The 23,542-nt window shown below is 41.4% G+C and overlaps 1 protein-coding gene and 1 long non-coding RNA gene across 4 annotated transcripts in view; one reads left to right on the top strand and one right to left on the bottom strand.

The window, feature by feature from the left end:
• Positions 1–14,513: 14,513 nt before the first annotated feature.
• The window catches only part of LOC145424248 (fibroblast growth factor 14-like), a 73,547-nt gene continuing 64,518 nt past the window's right edge, over positions 14,514–23,542 (bottom strand). For 2 of the 3 annotated variants that reach the window (XM_080297413.1, XM_080297412.1), the window contains exons 4-5: positions 21,889–22,087; positions 14,514–21,780 (exon numbers count right to left, since the gene is read on the bottom strand). In XM_080297413.1, the coding sequence (XP_080153539.1) occupies positions 21,632–21,780; positions 21,889–22,087 (348 nt within the window). In that variant the 3' untranslated portion in view covers positions 14,514–21,631. Of the gene's footprint in view, positions 22,088–23,542 lie in introns of all 3 variants that reach the window. The other variant, XM_080297411.1, reaches the window with a different exon arrangement.
• Positions 20,840–22,873, top strand: LOC145424249 (uncharacterized). The gene is made up of 2 exons (XR_013905271.1): positions 20,840–21,284; positions 21,454–22,873. It is a non-coding gene; the product is annotated as an uncharacterized LOC145424249 (long non-coding RNA).

Below are 23,542 nucleotides of genomic sequence, written 5' to 3'. Positions count from 1 at the left end.
GCTATAATTGGCTGCTTTTTAATAAGAGATTACTGCTCTGCCATTTTGCTTTGTGAATAATGGAGTTTCACTTTAGCTGGTGGCCAGCGTGATTTCATGGGGGTTGGGTCGAGACACATTTATTGGGTCCACTCATAATTTATCCATTCAGCTATTTATTTGTATATGTCTAAACATGTGCAAAAACTTTTAAATTTAAGCATCTTTTCATTTCATTTCATTTCTTTATTTATTTCACACTTGGTACAACAATTCAAACAAGCCAACCACACTTTCTATCAAAAAGCACTACAACCATGTGTGAAAAGGAGCAGGAAGAAGAAAATATTCTTATTAAACCCTGCCCCCTATCTACAATCCAATTTATATTACAAGTAGGCACCAAAAATCAGGGAACAAACTAACATTAACATTTATCTCTGGTCCTAACCTAAACCAAACAACAAATTTACAATCAGAATATACCACTACACATAGTAACAAGGAGAAAAATAAAATTAAAATAAATAAAACAAAAAATTATAATGGATCCTTTTTCAATGAACTCCAATTTCATTCACATTCTTCATATCGATGTAACCGACCCAGAGTTTGGGCCGGTAAAACAGATTAAATGTTCCTGCAAAACAGGGAAATGATGAGACAGAGACGACTGGTGAAGTTTCTCTTTGCCTCGCTTCTGCCATATTTATTTATACAATCACATGTATTTTTAACTTGCAGCATCACCATTCTCTATATACAACAGAAATAACAATAAAACCGTCTGTAAGTTCAAGCTGCAATACCACGATCTTTTCATGGGAAACAAGAGTACTTCACGTGTAGTGACCTTCAAATCATTTACTCGGCTATTCTCTCTGAATGACAATTCAAAACAATATGAAATGCATGTTCAAATACATTTTTACCTCGATTTAACTCTTAACCCAAATACCTATGTATTCTGATTGTTTTAACCAACATACCAGTGCTTGGTCTTAAACCAATTTAGCTTAGTAGCTCACAAATACATGAAAGAGTCATGTGTATGCTGGCAGGCTTAGCTTTAGCTTTAACATTCTCAAAATCACTTTTCAGAACCAGTAAACAGTTGTTCTTCACTGCCAACAGCAGATTAACATTCATATTCACAAAATCAGGACACGACAAGGAGCTTATTCAGCTAAAACGACCTGAAATAAGTGGAGAAAGGAAACCAAAATGGCGCCCGCGGCTGGCTAGGCTTTGGCATTTTTTTCCAGTCCTTCTACTTCATAAAACGTAACAAATAACAGCGTTTACCCGCTGATTTATACCCCCACATTTAGCTATGTTTCTTATCAATATTTTACAACCGTTTTACTATAGTTTTACCGGTTACAAACCTGCAAAACAGGGAAATGATGAGACAGAGACGACTGGTGAAGTTTCTCTTTGCCTCGCTTCTGCCATATTGGAGAGGAGGACCTATGACCTCGCTATTCTGTCTCACTGAACAATGCGCCACCCGGAGGCTGGGGGGTGCAACTACCTCATTAAACATAGTTCACTTCGGTGACAAATCTCTCTTTCTTTTAAGTACTACTTCTGATGGGATCACACATTAGTGTGTCACACGCTCCCTGACAAATGGAAATGGCTCCTGACATTCAAAAATACAAACATTTTCAAAAGTAATACAGTCAAATACTCAACATGGCATATGTGCAGGGTAAGTATATGGCCCAACTGTATAAGGCACACAAGATGCAAACCCTGGGCTAAATGGTACAAAAGGTGTTAGTGTCCATGGCTGGTATGGAAAGAATGGCGCAGCTAGTGCAGATACTATGGCCTGTGGCTGTAGAGCCGGTTCTCCCAGTGACTCATAAGTAAACACTTGTCTAGGTCTCCTTTCTCGGGCTGACCTTCTTAACTCAGTCTGTGGGTCACCTGCTGGTATCTGTGGTAGCGCTTGGCCAGGTAAAGTGGAGCGTTCACATCCTTCTTCCAGACAATTTGGCTGTGCCTGTACCTCAGGGACAGGGGGCATCTGACTGTCTATTCCTGTCTGTTCATGTTCGCTGGAGGTTCTTTCTCTTTCACTGTCTCTAGTTGGTAACTGGAAGCGGTTCCTGTGGTCCTCAGGGCTTTGGCTTGTTGGGGGTACGCCAGATTGACTATAATGGATGTCTCTTTCAACATGTCTAGCCTCTCTGGGGAACCTAAACCAGTACCCTCCTGCATCCTCATCAGATTCTGAGTCACTAGAATCGCTTTTCTGTCTGTTTTGTTCACTTAACTCCGCTTCTCTCTGTCTAATCGGTTTCTTAGGTGCCTGCTCAGATCTCGGAGGCGGAGCCTCAACTGGGAGGTCGTTAACCAGTAATAGGAGGTTACGGTGTAGGACCCTGGTTTTACTTCCATCACTGCCCTCCGAATAGACTGCATAAACTGGATTATCACCTATTTGCCCTTTAACCAAATAAATGGTTTTCTCCCAGTAAGATCGCAGCTTCCCTGGTCCCCCACGTTCACTGCAGTTCCTTACGAGGACCCTATCACCAGGCTGTAACACTACACCCCTCAGCTTTTTATCATAGAAAGACTTGTTTTTGATACTAGACAACCTACTTTTTTCACTGGCTATCCTGTACGCTTCTGTCATTCTTTTCGCCCACCTGTCTGTGTAGCTTTTGTGTGACATTATCTGCTTCTCCCCAACTAGACCAAATAAAATGTCTACAGGAAGGCGCGGGTGATGCCCAAACAGTAGAAAATGGGGGGAAAAACCTGTGGATTCATGGCGCGTACAGTTGTAAGCGTGAACTATGTGTGGCAAATGATCCTTCCAATTCCCCTTTTCTTTTTCACCTAGCGTTCTTAACATTTGTAAAAGTGTCCTGTTAAACCTCTCGGCAGGATTACCTTGAGGATGATATGGGGATGTTCTCGAGTGTCCAGTACCTGATTTCTCCCTCAGTGTCTTGAAAAGTTCATTTTCAAACTCGCGCCCTTGGTCGTGGTGAAGTCGTGCTGGGTACCCAAAGCGCGGAATGAACTCTCCAAAGATTCGCTCAGCTGCTGTCTTCCCAGACTTGTTTTTGGTGGGGTACGCCTGGGCAAACCTGGTGAAGTGGTCCACGACGACAAGAATGTATTCATATCCCCCCCGGCTGGGCTCCAGGTGGAGATAGTCGATGCAGACCAGGTCCAAAGGCGAGGTGGATGTGATGGTGCCCATTGGAGCACGTACTTGGGTTGTTGGCTTCTTGCTAATGATACATCGGCACTTCCTGGTAACATAGCTTTCTATGTCCCGTTTCATGTACGGCCAGTAGAACCTCTCTCTCACCAGTGCCAGTACTCTCTCTGTGCCGATATGTCCCATGTTATCATGCAGGTGCTTCAACACCGTCTCTTTGTACTTTGCAGGGAGGATTAGTTGTTGCCTTTCACCTGTCTGTCTATACATCAGTCCGTTTTTGAAATGTAATTTGTCCCACTCCTGCAACATTTTCCTCGTTGTTTTAGTCACTGTGTTTCTGATGTCATTTGTTAAGACTGTCATTTTCTCCTTTAGCCTCATTATTTCTCCAACCGTTTTGTCTTCTCTTTGTGCTTGAGCTAGCTCATCTTGGTCGATTGCAGGGAAAACTGGATGTGGCTCCCGGGCTGCATTTTCAGCGATAGTTAGGGCAGCAATCCATGCAACATCACTTTCTCGAGCTGCTCTAGCTCCACCCCAGGCTGCTTGGACCACCTCAGGTGATAACTCTTCAGTGCACTCACCCACATACATGTCAATGTTAAGAGGGAGACGGGACAATGTGTCAGCATCAACATTGGCCCGGCCAGGCCTGTATTTGATCTCAAAGTGAAAGTCTGACAGTTCCCCGACCCAGCGATGGCCCACGGCATTAAGCTTGGCAGTACTCATAACGTAGGTCAATGGATTATTATCTGTATAGACGGTAAAGTGTGGAGCATAGTACAGATAGTCTCTAAAACGCTCACACACTGCCCATTTAAGTGCCAGAAATTCTAGCTTGCCGCTATGGAGACAATAATTCTTTTCTGCTGGTGACAATGTCCTGGACCCATACGCTATTACCCGTAATTTTCCATCCTGGCGCTGGTAAAGAACAGCACCGAGGCCCTGTTCTGAGGCATCTGTGTGGAGGCAGAACGGTGAGTTAAAATCTGGGTAGGCCAAAACTGGGGGACTCGTAAGCATGGTAATTAGCTGTTCAAGTACATGCTGGTGTTCACTAGTCCATTCAACGGGGGCCTTGGATGACAACTGGGGACCTTTAGTCTTCAGTTGGCGCGATGGGAAGGTTGGCATGTCCGGTTTTACTTTTAACAGTTCATAGATAGGTTTTGCAATCCTCGAAAAGTCTTGGACGTAGCTTCTGTAGTAGCTTAAGAAGCCAAGTAGACGCCTTATATCACCAACTGTTTGAGGTGTCTTAGTTTTTAGGGATTCTACGGCCTCTAAGTCTTTTGGATCAATCCTTACCCCTTCTGCAGATACAAGGCGGCCAACATACCTTACTTCTTTGCGAAACAGTTCGCATTTTTCGGGTCTTAGTTTTACTCCGTGCCTCTGGAGTGCTCTTAAAACTTGTCTCACACCCTCAACATGCTCTTCAAATGTTGGTGCATAGCATAAGATGTCGTCCAGGTATGGGATACAACAATTGTCCCTGAGCGAATCTAACATCTCCTCCATGCTTCTTTGAAAAGCCGCAGGTGCATTGGAGAGGCCGAAGGGTATTCGTATCCACTCATAAAGACCCCAGGGGGTGACGAAGGCTGTGAGGTGACGTGAGCCCTCCGCCATGAAGCCCTGGTGGTACGCCTTTCCCTGATCAAGGATACTGAACCATGAATGCCCCCCCAGAGTGTCGGTCAGGTCTTGGATCCGAGGAAGAGGGTGTTTATCCGGAATGGTCTTCTGATTCAGCAGACGGTAGTCTATACAAAGGCGTAACGAGCCGTCTTTTTTTCGGACACAGACGACTGGAGCAGCATACGGTGACCTGGATTTAACAATCCACCCCTTGGCCAGGAGGTCCTGAATGTACTCCTTCACTTCGGAGAACAAAGGCTTTGGGACAGAGGAATAGGCCCTCTGCACTGGGATGTCATCTTTGAGGTTGAGTGACATGTGCAAACTAGGAATACAACCAATGTCATGAGCATCTTTAGCGAAAGCGCCTGACTCCTCCCATAACATCTTTTCCACAATGTCTTGCTGCTGTTTCTCAAGATGGCCTAGATCTACTGGTGGCTGCCACAAAGTTCTAGGGGAACCTGTCTCTGCCTGACAAACAGTAGTTGCCTCTACTTTAGCGTCGTTTTCAATGGGTGAATCTGTCTCTATCACCTTCTTAATTGCCTGGACGCTACCAATAGCAGTCTTTCTTGTTAGAACAATGTCATGTCTAGTGTGGTTTTCTACAGGCACAGCTACATAAGGTAGTTTGCCGGGCTGGATCTCTAAGAGTCCCTCTCCTAATCCTAACTGCTGCAACTGGACAGAACTCTCTTCAGGCTCAAACAAGACTAAACGTTCACTTGGGTCAAGCTGTGGTGGGACTTTACACTTTACCCAGGTTGTGCTGCCAGCAGGAATTACTGTGTCTCTGTAACCCACCCTCAAGCGCCCCTGAGCTGTGTTCTCCTGATGTGTCTGGATGAAATGTACCATTCCCTGTGCTTCATCGACTGGAATAGACAGTGCACCCCCAAGTAGCTTAGCTAAGTTAGAAGCAGCCTGTGCTGGGCTTCCCTGGATTAACACTTCCACCACATTGAACCCTATGAGTGGTGTGTCTAAGGGCACTGAGCTAATTAGAAACGGCACGTTCATGGAAAGCTCTGGGTCTTCATTGCCTGGCAAATTTACAGTTAATATTACCCACCCATCAAATGGAAGAGATTCCCCATTAACTGCATAAATCTTTGGCACTTTCCCATAGTCAGTTAACTCTATGAGCTCTGCTATCGGACGAACATTGACATCTGGAATGTATTTATTTTTCCAAGCTCGGTCTATCAAGCTAACCTGAGCCCCTGTATCTACAAGAGCGGTCACAGTTAACCCATTAAGAAGGCATTTTGTTGTTGCTTTTTTTCCTATTAGTCTTACTATTGGCTCTCTGTTGCTTACAGCGGTTTTTAGTGGCTCATTTTTGCTCTTCTTGGATTTCTGTCTCTTGAGTTTAGCTTGGTGCACTTTGGTGTTGTCACATGATTCAGTCTCTGTGTCAAAGTGGGACTCCGATGTTGTCCCGGTCACCGCTGGTCCCTCCGCAGCAACCGGCCCTCGTTTCCCGGCTGCTTTGGACGTTTGAGGCAGCCAATTGCTCTATGGCCCTCTTCGCCGCATGAGAAGCAGTGGTTACAATTTTTAGAGCCCACCTGTGAACATGTAGAACATGCATAAAGTCTCTCAGTCTTTGTTGCAGCTGGTCTAGCTGTACTGCTAGAAGACTCTTTCTTCATTTTTTCTGCGAGTGAATCTACTACTCTAGTGAGTGCATCAATCTTCTCTTCCAGTTGCTTTACTGTGTCGGCTGTTGACTTTTGATCTGCAACCTCTCTCTTTGTTAGTTTGACTTTCCCCTCATCCACATGGGCAACATGAGCACTGAACTGTTTTGCTCGGGGTGTGGAACCTAATCTCCGGTGACGCTCAGATTCTTCACTGGTCACTTTCATTGCATGTTTCAGAATCATCTCATCTGTCACTGACTGGTTCGCCAGCAAGGGCTTCAGCTCTCTTCTAATATCATTGTCCTTATGTCCGATCCCCTGATAAACTGTGTGCAAGAAGACACCTTGAACTGTTTCTGGGGTATATTTAATCTCAGAATCAGTCTTTTTGGACTCAAAAAGAACTCTTTGTTTTAGGCCAATTATGCGGTAGAGAAATTGTTGTGTTGTTTCATTTTCTCTCTGTTTGGCACAAATCAGTTCCTGGAACAGCTCTGTACTACTCCTTTCTCCAAGATGGGACTGCAGGAATCCTTTTAACCCGGCAACTGTCATGTCATCTTTATTAACTAACATGTCCTTGAAACTGCCTGGTTTAATTATTTTTAACACCCCTCTAACAATCTCAGATTCTGTAAAATTCTCTTTTAGACCCTCCTCTATCTGCCTACACACACTGTTGTAGCTGATGTCTGACATGTGATCTCCTACTTGGCCTCCCTGAACCTTGAACTCACGTCTCGGAAGATAAGGTAGGTCTTTGAGGGAAACTACAGGGCCTGGGGGAGGTCTAACATTACTTTGTGAGGTGAGTTGTTCTTGAGCTTGCTGTAGTGCAGGAGTTTTTACTAAACCTTGCAATGTCCTACCAACCTTCTCATAGTCCGAAATCATTTTAAGGAGTTCTTCTTGTGGGATGTTAAGGCTAGAGTTAGACTGATCCATGTTTACTTGAGCTGCATTGAACTGGCTGGGCTCTGAGGTAGGGTGGGGTGCACGCTCTGGCGTCCGTGTTTCCACATCTGTCTCCACGGCACTGGTCTGGTTGTCGGTAGGATTCAGAAGTTCATCTACCATGTCCTTTAGCGCTAACAATTCCCCCATCCCACTGTCCTCAGCTTCTAACATTGCCTTGCTGTAGATGAAGGAGTTGATGTACTCGAAGCTTCCTTCTGCATCATCACTTGACAGCTCTGACAGATCCTTGCCTGGTACTGGACCCACCTTTGCAGCAATCTCAAAAAGCTGATCCGGCATCAGCGCGAAAAGGCCCTTCCTGATGTCCCACACCAGGCTCTTCCTTACGCCGTCAGCCATGATGTCCTCCTCGTTGCTCTGCGATGGGTAGTTCTAAACTGGATCTTCCCTCTGTAGTGGATAGCAGCTCCTCCGCTTTACACCAACTCTCCTTGGACCATCAGCTCCGCAGCAGGTCTTATGGATGTGTGAGGATCAGCTCCATTGATGATGTGGAACCAATCCCCGTACGGGCCACCAAGAATCTGTAACCGACCCAGAGTTTGGGCCGGTAAAACAGATTAAATGTTCCTGCAAAACAGGGAAATGATGAGACAGAGACGACTGGTGAAGTTTCTCTTTGCCTCGCTTCTGCCATATTTATTTATACAATCACATGTATTTTTAACTTGCAGCATCACCATTCTCTATATACAACAGAAATAACAATAAAACCGTCTGTAAGTTCAAGCTGCAATACCACGATCTTTTCATGGGAAACAAGAGTACTTCACGTGTAGTGACCTTCAAATCATTTACTCGGCTATTCTCTCTGAATGACAATTCAAAACAATATGAAATGCATGTTCAAATACATTTTTACCTCGATTTAACTCTTAACCCAAATACCTATGTATTCTGATTGTTTTAACCAACATACCAGTGCTTGGTCTTAAACCAATTTAGCTTAGTAGCTCACAAATACATGAAAGAGTCATGTGTATGCTGGCAGGCTTAGCTTTAGCTTTAACATTCTCAAAATCACTTTTCAGAACCAGTAAACAGTTGTTCTTCACTGCCAACAGCAGATTAACATTCATATTCACAAAATCAGGACACGACAAGGAGCTTATTCAGCTAAAACGACCTGAAATAAGTGGAGAAAGGAAACCAAAATGGCGCCCGCGGCTGGCTAGGCTTTGGCATTTTTTTCCAGTCCTTCTACTTCATAAAACGTAACAAATAACAGCGTTTACCCGCTGATTTATACCCCCACATTTAGCTATGTTTCTTATCAATATTTTACAACCGTTTTACTATAGTTTTACCGGTTACAAACCTGCAAAACAGGGAAATGATGAGACAGAGACGACTGGTGAAGTTTCTCTTTGCCTCGCTTCTGCCATATTGGAGAGGAGGACCTATGACCTCGCTATTCTGTCTCACTGAACAATGCGCCACCCGGGGGCTGGGGGGTGCAACTACCTCATTAAACATAGTTCACTTCGGTGACAAATCTCTCTTTCTTTTAAGTACTACTTCTGATGGGATCACACATTAGTGTGTCACATCGAGTTATCGTTTTAAGCATGTAACACTTTTTAAAATAATGTAAATTTATACAATTCTTTAAATTATAATGAAGTGAGTTCCACAGTCGTATACCCCTAACCGTTGGACTCATTAATCTTTGTGTAGTCCTAGCTAGCTGATGCTTAAAATAAAATTTCCTTCTGCTATCTTCTCCCCCTGAGCACAATAAAAATACTCTTTGTAACTTAAAGGGCAAAATATTATTTTTAGCCTTAAACATAATTAATAGTGTCCGTAATTTCACTAAATCTCCTAATTTTAATAATTTCGATTTTATAAATAATTTATTTGTATGTTCTCTATATTTAACATTATGAATCATTCGTATCACTTTCTTCTTTAATAAGTTTAGAGGTTTTATAGTATTCTCATATGTATTCCCCCAGACTTCAATACAGTAACTAAAATATGAGAAAAACAATGAGAAATATAAAATGCGCATTGTTTTATAGTCTAATAAATCTCTTACATTTCCCAAAATATAAATGTTTTTAACCATCTTCTTTCTAATATACTCAATATGTGATTTCCACGTCAAATTTTCATCTACTATTACACCCAAAGAACGAAATTCAGTAACTCTATCAATCAATTCTCCATCAATGGACATAATGACTTCATCCTCCTTTACACGATTGCCAAATATCATGAATTTCGTTTTTGTCAGATTCAAAGATAATTTATTTACATCAAACCATATTTTTAATCTTAACATCTCAGAAGTCATAATTTCAACCAAATCTTTCAAATTCTCTCCAGAGCAATAAAAATTTGTGTCATCTGCAAATAAAATAGAATTTAACCTTTTTGATACGTCACAGATATCATTAATATATAAATTTAAAAGTTTAGGTCCCAAAATAGAAACTTGAGGAACGCCAAATACAATCTTCAATCTTTCAGAGGTGTTACCGAGATAATGTACATATTGCGACCTATTTTCTAAATAACTCCTTAACCAAGTCAATGCCACTCCTCTCACACCATAATTATACAATTTAGAAATCAAAATAGAATGTTGTAACGTATCAAAAGCTTTTTATATACATGTCACTCACAGTTACCAAACCTTTAACCTAAGTATTAATACAATTTAAAGGGGCTAGAAAATTCTGTGTAAAATGCTTCACACGCTCCTCATTTCTTCATATTTTGCTAGAAAAATGGGAACTAGGGCTAACTATATGTGGAAATACAGTATATAAGGCAAAAACAGAGGTTGTCATATCTGTAAACAATCTTAGGGCTTCTTGAAGGACATTCAAAGCTCTTCTTTGGATGTTTCTGCCCTTTGTTCTATTCCCTTTTAACATGATCCCACACTGCTTCAGTGATGTTGAGGTCCAGGCTCTGGGGAGGCCAATCCATGATTGGGATCATTGTCATGCTGACAAAATAAGCTGGTGCTTCATCCTTTGATCTCTTGATCTTTGATAAGATCTCCAACACCAAAGGCTGAAATGCAGCACAAACCATGATTTAGTCTCCACCATGCTTTAGAGATTGCTGTGGACACTGTTGTGATGTTATGTACATATTGAAGACAATTTTAACCAAAACCTTTCAATTTGGATTCATCACTCCATCAGGCCTGTTGCCACTGATTGCAGTCCTTGTGTAATTTCGCTTACTATTCCTAGAACCAGTTCCGATAGTCACAGTGGAAGGTTTCACAATAGATGGATCAACGGAAGTGCCAGATAGCTTTCTTTTTTCACCACTTTCAGATAATCAGATAATCTGCTATGATAACATCAAGACCACTTTAAATAGTCACAAGGAAGTTTATAGATATTTTTCATTAAAGGAGAAATTAGCTACAGGGGCCAAACTCTATTTTCCTACCAGTCTGCAAACATCTTTGTTGCTGCTTCAGAGTTTAGAATTTTAGCATGGGAGGCTGTGGGAACCTAAATAGCCATCCAAGGAATCGTAGTGTTTGGCGGGTTCTTTGTTGGCTTTTTCCACATTGTTGTCACTTAATATTTTCAGAACTAACACTTAAAAACAAGCACGAGCTTCATAAATAAACTGAATGGTATAATGATCAAAACCCTTGTTTATATATATCTAGGCCTCATCATCAACTTCATCCACGATAAACGCGAAAAGGAGGAAGATGGATGTTTCCAGAATGCAGACGACACTTCCTCCAGGTACGGTAATATCAATAAAGCAGGATATGTTATCTCGTCCTCACAAGATAAAACGCTCCATGCTGAGGTCCACGCTTACAGATACATGAAGATGGAAGAAATCCAAACGAGCAGCTAAATCTGATCTTACTATCGCTTTGCTCATATTTAACTAGTCTAATTGAATTTATCTGCAGAGTGATGAATTACACAGTGCGGTACCATGAAAGCACGGAAGTCAAAGCCTAAATTTATGCAGGGGGCCTCTGATTTCACCACGAAAGAAAGCCTCAATGTCACTGCGCGCATGAGAATATTCCAGATAGTGCAACAAAATGCCTAAAAAATAATAATAAATAACTATGATGTGATGGAAGAAATATCATCAAGTCCAGAGTCTTAATCATAGTTCTAAAAAGAAACTTGCGTGGAATTAGAACGAGTTTCAGCTTGAAGGAGAGCTGAAGTTGCAGTTTTTTTAATGCTATAGTTAAAGCTGGAGAGCTAACCCCTAATTAAGCACTGTGTTATTCTTCAGAGAACACTTCATTTACATTACATTTACATATGCAAATTATAATTATATCCACTTACAGTTTTTTACAGACGCTAGGTCACTTTTGCAAAACTCTTCACACAATCCTCCTAACTGACCGTCAGCTTGGCAAAGCAGTTCATTTCACATTCAAAATGCACTACAACTACCAAAACACTTCATTCAGGTCTCAAATAAACTCATTCTTCCAGAACACTAGCAAAGGTTGACAGCCGACAAACACACTTTGTCACCCACAAAACAATGACCTGAAAAACACTAACAACATGTAGCATTACACAGTGTTTTCTTGTGTAAAACAAGGACACATCTCTGTTTATAATTTCAATATATGTTACTGGAATGAATCAGACATCATGCAGAATTCGTTAATATTTGTTTCTGTATTTTTATTTTTTTGCACTAAGTAATCCCAAAATACAAGAATTTGTATACACACCATCCACTGATACACATACAATAGTAATGCTAATCTACTCGGTCTCCTCCATTTGGCCACAGGTTCTCATCCACATCACATCTTATGTCATCTAGGGCAAAACACCTAGGAAAGAATCTTCTGGCTGCCAGAATTGAAGGAGTTGAAAAATTGAAGGAGTAACACCTGTGTAGATGTTCATCTACAATGAGAATCAGCTGTGGCTGGTTAAACTGCATTTTTAGATTTAAAATATGTTTCAATAAAATATTGCCGTTGGATTTTGCTGTCTTTTCAAGTTTTGCATTGTGTTATTGTTTTGACCATGAGTTTAACAGTTTTGAAAAAAGTATGTAAGCACATGCAAAATGTCCTGTCCGTACAAAGCTTTTTGGCAGTTGTTGTGTCTGAGTGAGAAGATAATTCATGAAATTTGAGAGATGTAGTCATTGAATGCATTTTGTGCCAAAACAATGATAACTGATCCTCAGTTTAGCCCACATAGACTTCTGTTGTGCTCACTGTGTGAGGAGTTTTGCAAACGTGACCTAAGTATTGAGAAATGTGTCCTAGCGTCTGTAAAAAACTGTAATTGCAGTATTTGCTTGTTCATCTGCTATTTAGAGGAGGCAGGTGATGCAACGTGTGTGTGTGTGTGTGTGTGTGTGTGTGTGTGTGTGTGTGTGTGTGTGTGTGTGTGTGTGTGTGTGTGTGTGTGTGTGTGTGTGTGTGTGTGTGTGTGTTATATCTGTCAACCTGCAGTATCTGTCTGTGTCTATCTGTCTTTCCAGCTATCTGTCTGACAGTGGAGCACTTCAGTGGTACTTCCATTAAAGTCTGCATTGTAGAAACTGAGCGATGCAAGCCAGGAAGCAAGTAGCCCCCAAGGCTCTGGGTTTATTTGTTTGAGGTCATTTAATTAATTATAGGTTTGTAGCAAATTCAAATTCTCGTGCTAGACGTTCTTTTTGTCTCGTTTTCCTTTTTTCTCAAAAAAAATACGAGACTGGTTTGCGTAAAGGAGAAAAACCGCTTCTTCTGACATTTACTGATCACAGCTTAATGAAATTCGGGGAACAACAACAGAATTGAGGTGGCAGCAGGTGTTCTGCGATGTCTGCGTACTCCACATCTTACTTTCATGATGATGAGTCAAAAGTATTCACACATACTGACGTCTAGGCCGGTCCCACACCTCCGAATTGATGTATTTTGAATGAGCCAGTGTTTTCTGGTCTGAAAGCATTGCATCTGAAGCATTTGCATCAGGCTGAGCACCAGAGACCAAGCGTTTATAATTTAAAAAACAGTGAAACAGGCAGTTTTGCAGGAGAATTTTAGTTCAGACATGATGTAAAACAGGCTTTTGTATTTTCACCTTCTTCTAGATGAAGGTGGGAATCATCAGACAGTCACAATAAAATATTACTGCAATTTTAAATTTTTTTTCAATATCCTACAAAAAAATGTCCTCAAAGGTAAACTTCACCAATATCTGTTTTATCCAATAAGAATGTTATCTCACTTCACTTATTTTTTGGCTGAAAAATGAGACTGTTAGTAAAACCTGCTGTAAATGTTGCCATAACACAGTCAGTCTGTGATTGAATGTGTCAAGTTGGCAATTACATGCAATCTGTTTCTGATAATTCAGCAATTAACTCAAAACTCATATCTGTTGTTGTCTCCACACACAGAAATTCACATTTAACTATTACATTTGCACTCAGCAACCTTCCTATTTCACATGACCATAGCCAGAATACAAACAGTTGAGTCGAGTGCCCTCGAGTTGTGTTCATAGACAAGGATTCATTCAGACTGATGGCAACATGTTGGCAATCTGTCTGCATTTATAAAATAGACATTTGAAAAACTCTTTGCGAGCGATTGCAGTCAGCCCAAGTCAGACTGCAACTGGTTGCAGAAAGGTTGCCTCATTTTAGGCGACCTGTGCAATCGCCTCAAGCTCCAGGCAACCATGTAGTCCAAATGAGTTGCAATTGGTTGTATGTATATAATTACAATGACCACTGGTTTATTTATTTGTTTACTTTTTGTAGAGATTGCTGTCCTGTTTATACTTCTGTGCTGAATTAGCAGACTGCTTTGTCAAGCTAAGTGTTTCCAGCGTTTGATGGTTTACGTTACCTGAGGATGGTGGAGCCCTCTTGTTTGTAGTATTTTAATTTATTAAATAAAAATACAGATAATTGGTGTCCCAAGTATTCATACAACATTGCCATTCTAAAAAAATATCGCAGTGGTGGTGTATCGATCCCTCCCCAGTATTAAGGGGCTTTTATAAATGAATGTAAACACAGTGGACTGAAATGTGAGAAATCAATCAAAGCATTTAAAATCAATCAATGAATCAGCCCAGTCACGCTTCCTTTCTATAAATCCTTTATTCAATATCTTTGTTTTCATTGTGTATACAATGGATTGGACACAAACTGTACAGTGCAGACAAACTCTGTTTGCATAAGATATATTTATACATATATATATATATATATTTATATATGTAAAGGTAACTGTACATTTACTGACAGACAGAGGAATCTCCTTTAAAGTTAGCACGAGCTGCACTTTGCTTTTGGCTCATAGCCTGCATGGCTTGCACTGGGGAGATACAACCGGCTGTGGTTTTGTTATTCTTCATCTTAACTTTGCTTTTATGTGAGTTACATCTGTTCAACTTAGTAAGTGTATATACACACTCTTGCTGTTTCAAGGCTATCAGTGGGAAAAGCCTGGGTAGTTTAGTCACTAATTGGCTCATAAAATATGTTTTGATTTAAAAAAGTAAAAAGAAAATAACTAACTGCATGAAAAGAATGTAACTGCATGAAAAGCTGTTGTCTTTGTGACTTCAGAAAAAAGCAGCACCAGCTGGGTGCCAGGTAACATAGAGATGATATATTCTGACTAAGAAAGGTGTTTTTTTAGAGCCTGGCCTCTGAGTATACTCACACACCACAATCCAGCCACTGAGTGAGGAAGAAAATCTTCTGAGTCAATTCTGGCTTTGCTATTTTCGAGTCACAGAAGATTACTGTGTTTTAGGAATAGGGGGAACAGTTTAACTAAAACAACCTAATCTCTAATCTGCCATCACTATTAAAAGCAAAGGCACTCATTCAACAATCTTATTTTCATGTCACAACTGTAACGTTTCTTACTCTCAGGCATTGAATTAAATATTGATGGCCTGCTTAAAGTATTAAGACTAAGACTTGCATTAGTGTAACAATATTAGTGAAATTGCAATGATGGATAGTGTTTAAAAAAAAAAACAATATTTCTTTGTGAGTCGTCTCTGATGCCACTGGAAACTGATCCTATAATACTTAATAAATGACCAGTGCTAACCGACGGCAGGGATGAGCCAGAGGCAATGCTTCACCGGTGCTATGCTGTAAATGTTTGTTTTGTTTCGAGAGCACATTTCCTACATAACCACATGCATTAGCCCCCATCGTCTTTCCTCTTTTGAAAACCATGCAACAGGTGGAGAAACTGTCCAAACAGAGAGAGTGAGAAAGACTGGGGAGGGTGGAGGAGGACCAGGAATTGGGGGGGTGGTTGTGGAGGGATAAGTTCTCTGGCTGCATGATTACAAGACGAGCAGAGAGTGAAAGCTAGCATAGTTACAGTGAACAGAAGATTGGGGATCAAAGGATAATTGAAAAGTAAAATAGGATGAGGAGTGACTATCTGCTGCGTGTGTGGGATGAGAGTGTTCAGAGAAAGAAACAGCTGGGAGGAGAGCGCGTTTACTGTCTCGTTGCAGATTCAGATGTAATAAGGCAGTCTTTTGTAAGAGGAATAAAGTAGAACAGAAAAAAAGAAACCTGAGGGAGACAGGCTACATCAGGAGTACAGTGCTAGCCATTACATGTTCCTGTGTCTCTAAAGTGCACCTGCACCGCAGTGGTCGAGTCACAAAAGCATTTTTTTCTTTTTTGCCCTGCTATGTCTCGTCTTGTTTTGTTTTTTTCCAGAAGCTACAGTTCACAGAGGACAAAGTAAGATGGCTACATGTGTACCTGCCACAAGAACACGAGCGGTACTGGTACGTGGAAATTAAAAATGACCCGGGCTGTCGCGATTGCTCGCTTCTAATTAAATCAGATACTCTCTTCCTGTGCTGAGACGCCTGCTAGACGTTTCGTGACTGTAGCCCCGCTACACGGCTACCCACCCGGTGGAGAGGAATCTCTCACTGAGAAGCTGACAGTAATTGTGCCTTCGTTGTTTGAACCAGGAGCTGTGATTACCAGCCTGGAAACACTATTGAAGCTCTATATTTGGTCAGTAGCCAGGAAACCGGGCCATTTTTCGTTGGCCTCAGCCATCATTAATTCTTGAGCATGTCCCGTAGATCTTTAATAGCTGCTTTCACAGGATGGGACCCCTGCTGGTAACCTAACAAGCTCTCTAAATAGAGGAAGGTTCGGTTCCCTCTCTAAGTCGATCTTTTTCCCCTCTGCCAGCAGCGAAGCGCAAATTAGTCGCTTGACAATAATTCAATGAAAAGCAGCTGCTGTCCTGGAGCCTTGTTACCAGTTGTATCTCCTAATGGTTGTTAAGTACAAAAACATCGTCCTCTATAGCGCCATTAAAAAGGTTCTGCTTTGACACAGGCAACACCGGACACATTAAGAAATAAAAAAGGGAGTTCACAGACCTGATTGTCAGGGTTTATTTTTATTTTTATTCTTTTTTTAAACCTTTTTTTTTTATTACTAACCCCTAGTGTGACACGACGAGTAGTCAATAAACGATACATCCACGTTTCTTCGATGTGAGACGAGCACAACACCAGTCAAAGACGTCTTCCTTATCAACAATATCCAAAGTAACGTCAGGCAGAGCAGAGCTGGAGTCAAACCACTCTGAGAATTTGGGGAAATCTTCAGTAAACCTTGGCGAATTCCAGGAAGGCTGAGGGTTTAACACAAATCTACAGCCACCCTGCAAGCTCACAGCTCTCTTAGCTGGAGATGAATGAGAGGCACTCATTTAGCTAGCTATATATATATATATATATATATATATATATATATATATATATATATATATATATATATATATATATATTTGTTTTGTTTTTTTTACCTCATAACCTGCACATGTACTTGCAGATTTTCAGTATCAAGATTACAGTTTGAAACACGACATGACAAAGAAATATCTCTCTCTTTTTTCATTTGGCTCAATAAGACTTCTTTTTTTTAACTAATGTTTTTCTTTCAAAACAGCATTTAAGGGCTGAGAAATTACACCTGCATCACCACATAGACTGGATTTATGTTTATGTAACGCTGGTCAGCCACACATACTGGAACATGAAGGCAACAGCTAATGAGATCAGGGAAGGAGAGAAAAAACGTGGCGTATGTGAGGAAAGAAAAATCTGAAAATTAGAAACACTGTGAGCTGTCTAGTGTTTTTCACAGTCTCTTCAGTCACAGAGGGGATCTTCTGCACAACGCAGCGAGACGACTTTTACACCAGCTCTGTGTTTCGTCCGCTATGGCGACACATACCTGTTGCTGAGGCCGTAGATTCGGGGCCAGCGCTCGTTTGATGTAGGTATTGGGCTTGGTTCGTGTCGGCAGGCTGCTGAACAGCGTGATTAACGTGCAAAGCGCTTGTTCCCCCCAAAAAACTGGGACTCAACGCAACAGGGAGAGAGATGCACAGTGTCTGTTTTCATTGATTAAAAGCAGACGCACTGCAATCCTGAGCCTCGCAGAAGATATTCATTTGCATGCCTCATTGTCACTGAACGCTAATTTGAAGTGTTGGATCTCAGCGATGTGACCAACTACTTAGTGTAACTTCTCGAGGAGTTAATTGGCATCTAGTGTTGCCGTCACAAGAAAGACGAGTAAACAGAAAGGCTGGCAGCCTGAACAGGATTCAGGCCCAGAACAGACTGGCGCCATGTTGACAGTCACAGTGAGAGGGCGAAGCGGGGGGAATCTATTTGGTTTGATCTCTTTGATTTTCTACCTTGTACTGTCGTTCTTGAGTGTTTCGATTTTTACAACCGCTTTATTCAACGCTGGGATTGATGCATGCTGTTTGGTGGGGTTTTTTATTGTGTTCTAAAGAAACGACCTTTTTTCCCACACTTTAAGTAAACTACACAGATTTCTGAAGGCCATTGCGCAGGCTGATTTAAAGCCACTGTGTGTAAATGTAACAGCCAAAAACAAACATTTCTCCTGCCCGATTATGCAGCGCTGATAGGCAGTTTGCTCGGATCTTCACACATCCAGCGTTGACACACAGATCTGCAACCAGAGGTGGAAGGTAAACACATGCTGCATATTTTAATAGACTTAAAGGGAACCGATCATGCTTTTCCTTATAATCTGTTATATTCAAATGCTGTTACAGTGGAGTATGTTCACATCGAACACGGTCGGAGCTTCAAATAAATAAGTTAGTGTACGCAGGAGTCAAAAACTCAGGCGCACAGCTCTGGAACCAGTAAACGAGGGGCAGCCAATCAGAAGGAAGTTGGCTTAAAGGAGGAGCTAAAACAACTGCCTTCAGACACTGGATTAACTAAAGGGCAGCAAATAAGCATTATTTTGAACAGTATTTCATGCAAAGCTAAAAAAAATAAAGCTGGAAATAACCTTAACAAGCCCACTTTAAACATTTCAGAGAAAAATCTTCTTCTCCTTATTCCACCACATTTATTTGGAATCTGTTAGCGCTCGGATAACGAGTTTACATTACAAAAATTACACTATAAGCCTTATAAAACATATCGTAGGCTAAATTACTTGAGAGGTCTTTTTCTTACTTTTAATTATAAGTGCCTCGTTTTAGCTTCGTTCGTGTAATTACTGTCGGCCCGACATTTCACAAACATCATCTTCTTTCCCAGCCCATTCATCACACTGCCCAGAGTTATTTTGTGGCTCTTGATGTTTAAAAACCAATAAACTTCTGGACTCAGCTACAATGGCACTTAAACATTGAGGCAGAGGTAACTAGTGACTAATATGAATTTCAGGGCCATTTTTTTTTTTGATAACAAGAATTTTTATTTTATGATGACTGAACCTTTTGCAACCTTGAAGTCCTTGTACTTGGACCAGACACAATCTGTTATGAAACTAAAGCTGGCTCACTGAAGAGGACCCGCTAATGCTATTATGACTAAAACTCAAGTGGCTGATTTGTTGTGCCTAATTTCTGTTTGTGTGAGTTGAGAGGTTTTAAAATGTGTTTAATAACTCTAAATAATTGTTTACTGACTCACTGTTATAATCCTACAGTTTAGGTTATTTTTTTAAAATCACAATGAAAACTGATAATAAAGACACGAAGACCTGCGAAAACCCTGAACGAGTTCATTATAACGCAGAGCCTCATATTCACCCTTTGATGGCAGAAGTCTGTCACTTGGACTTAAGCGGACCCTTGCAGTATACTTAGCTGATAGTACACTTGTATCATTGTTTATAATTTGTGTTTAGCAATTTTTTTCATTGAACCAACTTCACAGTGCGTTTTTGTTAAATTCTCGGAAGAATCTAAATGTTCGACTAATGCAAAAGACCCTTGGCAATACCAAAGCCAGTATAAAAGACGGACTTAGCTACTGTTACGTCCCCCAATGCTCAGTAAAGTCTTGCTTTAAAGCCTCAAGCTGAATGTTTTTACCGTCACTGCGTCTTGGTGACAACAAGGCGCAGATCTGGCTGTTGTTTACTGGATCAGTTGCTCACTGGCTAGTGACTTGGCAATCACCAGCTGTTAGCCAATGAGCTGACCAGGGTAATCATCCTAACTCTAGAAATGACCATAATTGACAAAATGGAAAATGGTGTTTTATTTAGCCTGACCTGAAAGCACATAAAGTCATCAGGTAAGTGTTTACAGGGGTCACAGACCAAGAAAGCCAGGGCCTGTTTTCCCGTAGATTTCTATACAGCCAGAAGTCGTTTTGCAACCAGACGAGTTGCCCCCTGCTGGCCATTAAAAAGAGTACAGGTTTCTAAGGCACTTCTGCGTTTGCTTCGTTTTTCAGACCCAGAAGCTACATCCATATTTTTTACTGGCTTTTGGCAACACTTCCTGATCTAGACCTGGCCTTGGTTCCGACACACTGGAGTAGTCCGGTGTGTCGGAAGCGAGAGATGTTCAAGTTCTACACACAGTGGCTTTAACATCAGTTACCCTGTTCAGTATTCCTAATTCCTGCTTTTGTTTTCAAGTACATGGGAAGGCAATTGAAAAAAATAAATAAATAAAAGTTCTACCAGGCTTATAGCGCCATCCGACCAGTCTAGAATATCTGCTACTCTATGTAAACACTGACTGCTACCATGCTGCTTAGACACCAGCATGCCTCCAATACTGTCTGTGCTGCTACAAACAAGGAATTTGTGTAAATCGTTCTCCTTTCAATACTCAGCTACATGCTGATTTGAGCAACTCGATGCCTAAACTCTTCATTTATCAGCCGACCTCCTCCTCTCCTGAGCTGCACTTATGTCAGCGATGTGGAAATCATAGCATTTGTAAAGGAACCAAAACAACAGAAAGGGGTGGGGGTGTAAGACACAGAGGTAGAAACTCAAATCCGATTTACGTCTGTACAGCAGTGTAGCTCAAAAATCACTAGTGCTTTGTTTGTTTAGAATAATAACTGAGAAACAGATAGTAAAAGAATACTGAGAAGTCAAACATGCTTTAAGCTATGTGGTCATAAATGACAAGTCTCTCTTTATTATGTGATCAAAAGTAGGGACAGGTGAACCGGTGCGTTTACCTTGTATTTAGTGCATTCGGCAATTTCCAAGCACATGTCCCTGTGTGCTTAGTACAGAATGTCCTGTGCCAAATCTTAATTGATCGATGACTAAGCGTCCTCTGAATCATCAGTGTTTGGTTTAAGGTGTTCTCTTCGCCCAATGTTTGCTGATGCTTTTAATCTGTTCCTTATTTACTCAAAGATCGAACCCGAACGCGTGGTCGATTTCTGTGGGGAGGCTGCGCTGCGTGCATGTGTGTCTGTGGCCACCAGCAAGCGAGCGAACCAGGCAAAGGAAAAAACAGAAAAGGAAAAAGAGGGTGCGGGGACGACGACAGCCTCATTCTTACAGATTGTCACAGAAAAATACCGGTGAGGACGTCATTTTTTTCAGATTTCTGTTTGTTTTGTTTAGATTTTAAGTCCTGCTTTCTGCCATACGATGAGGACATGCTACTGTCCTCGTTCAGAAATATCAGTCAGACATCAGCCTGACTTTACTGTCTTCCTTCTCCCCTTTTCCCCCCGCCGTCAACTGCAGCGTGGTCTCTACGGGCCCCCCTGGTGAGGCTGGACGTGTGGTCCCACTGTTGTTCGTTTTGTTACCTTTTTTGTTGCAGTTTTTGTTTTTTTGGAGAGCGCAGCAGTGGGGGTGGGGGCGAGTTTGTGGCTTCTCCTGGCCTCCCGTCAGCCAGGCGAGGTGAAAACAGGGAGCGGGGTTATGTCGCCTCCTTGTCAGGTTTGTTGACTGGTTTGCCGCCATTCATGACTACCGGTTCAGTGGTTGTGCTTTTGGATGGCGGGCACCCGACCAGTTTAGGAACTGCCTCTCCTACATCGTGTAACGAAGGCTCTCGGTACATCGCAACTGCAGGGGAGGAGCAAAGGAAAAGCAGAAGGACAGCGTGAAGAGAGACAGAGGATATATGTCTATGTATACATATATAAAGTGAAAATAAAAAGCCCAGTTTGTTACCTTCTATGGGTTTAGGCAGGAAATGTGCTGCTGGTTTGGTCTTTTTGACCCTGTTGCCCTTCATGACCTGTCCCTCTTTATTGAGGCCAAGAAACCAGGCCCGACCCGACTCTTTCTGCCTGTAGAGCATCGAGCTGTAGATAACATAGTAGTTCTCGAACACCGACTCCTTAAACTTGCACTCCGCCGTGAACAGTTCCTGAGAGAGACAGAGACATAAGAAAATATCGATCACATTACTTTACCACAGTTTGTGAGCCACGTTTTCTTTCGCAGTGCTGAACTCATGAAATATTTATGTTTTCTACACTATTAAACCAAATTCTGAACTGAAATGGTATCAGAATAAAATAAACGAACTGATGAAATAGCTGCACACATAGTGTATGTATGCATCACTGTTACAGAAAACTTAATTTACAGTGGTGTTATATTTGCTTTCGGTTTAAAAGGGAAAAAGAAAAAGTTTTTAATGAGAGTCTACCGAGATGTCTCTGTGTATATAGTTGTGAATGTGGGCAAATGTGAAAACTTTAGAGCAGTAAATTCCAATAAAATTGCAATAAATGTTATACTGCCTGCATTTCTATGGTTTAACTGTCTTGTTCTCTCATTTCAAGCTTAATACGGTTTTCTATTATGTGTGCTTTATGTATAGATACTACTTTGCACTGTATATTTGCTGCTATTGTCTGCGTGAGACTTTAATAAAGTTTATTATCTGTAAAGTCTCACTTCCTCACAAATTGTCCCTTTTCGACTTATTGCTTATGCTTGATCTGGCGTTATTTTCTTGCAACAGATTCTGTAGGGAAAAAAAGGAACAACCAAAGAAAGAAAAACCCGATATTGACCAGCCGCAGACAAAGAGTAGAAGCACAGCACCGCCTGAATGATGTACTGCTCTAACCCGTGTCATTCTCGTTCTCCCCTGACGCTCTGGCTATGTGCACCGACAGCAAACTAAACAGATAAAAAGAAAAAGCAGATAGATTCCGGTGACACAAAGCCCCAAAGATCTCACCTCCCCACCCACATCAGCTCTGCTGTTATGTGTCAAAACTCTTTTCCATGGATGCGGGCGCCTCCAGCGGAGCATATTTCAGCCTAGAGACAAGGTGTTATTCTTACGGGGAGAAAAATCGTCTCTCCCCGGTGTGCGCTTGCACTGCCGAGTACGAATAAAAGCCAGGCTGGGATGAAACGTTACTCTTTTCTGGGGGTTTTCAGACTCAATTCAATTAAGTTTTATTTTTATAGCACCAAATCACAACAACAATCGCCTCAAGACGCTTTATATTGCAAGGTACAATAATACAGAGAAAAACCCAACCATCAGATGACCCCTATGAGCAAACACTTGGCAACAGTGGGAAGGAAAAACTCCCTTTTTCACAGCTACAAACCTCCGGCACAACCAGGCTCAGGGAGGGGCGGGGCCATCTGCTGTTACCTATTGGGGGTGAATGGACGGAGGTATGACAAAAACACTAAAAAGACTCATAGAATAATTGCAGATGACATATCAGGAGGCTCTGCTTGTTGAACCAAAGTGCTATATATTTGTTATCAACTCTGAAATTCAGTCCTTCAAATAATAGTTTGGCTTACTTGGTTTATTTTCTTTTACTCCCATTTAAACCAGGCAGGAAAA

This window comes from Astatotilapia calliptera, chromosome 23 (assembly GCF_964374335.1).
Source record: "Astatotilapia calliptera chromosome 23, fAstCal68.1, whole genome shotgun sequence".
Classification (NCBI taxonomy): Eukaryota; Metazoa; Chordata; class Actinopteri; order Cichliformes; family Cichlidae; genus Astatotilapia; species Astatotilapia calliptera.
The sequence above is the reverse complement of the archived record's forward strand: the minus strand, read 5'-3'. Positions and strand labels throughout refer to the sequence as shown.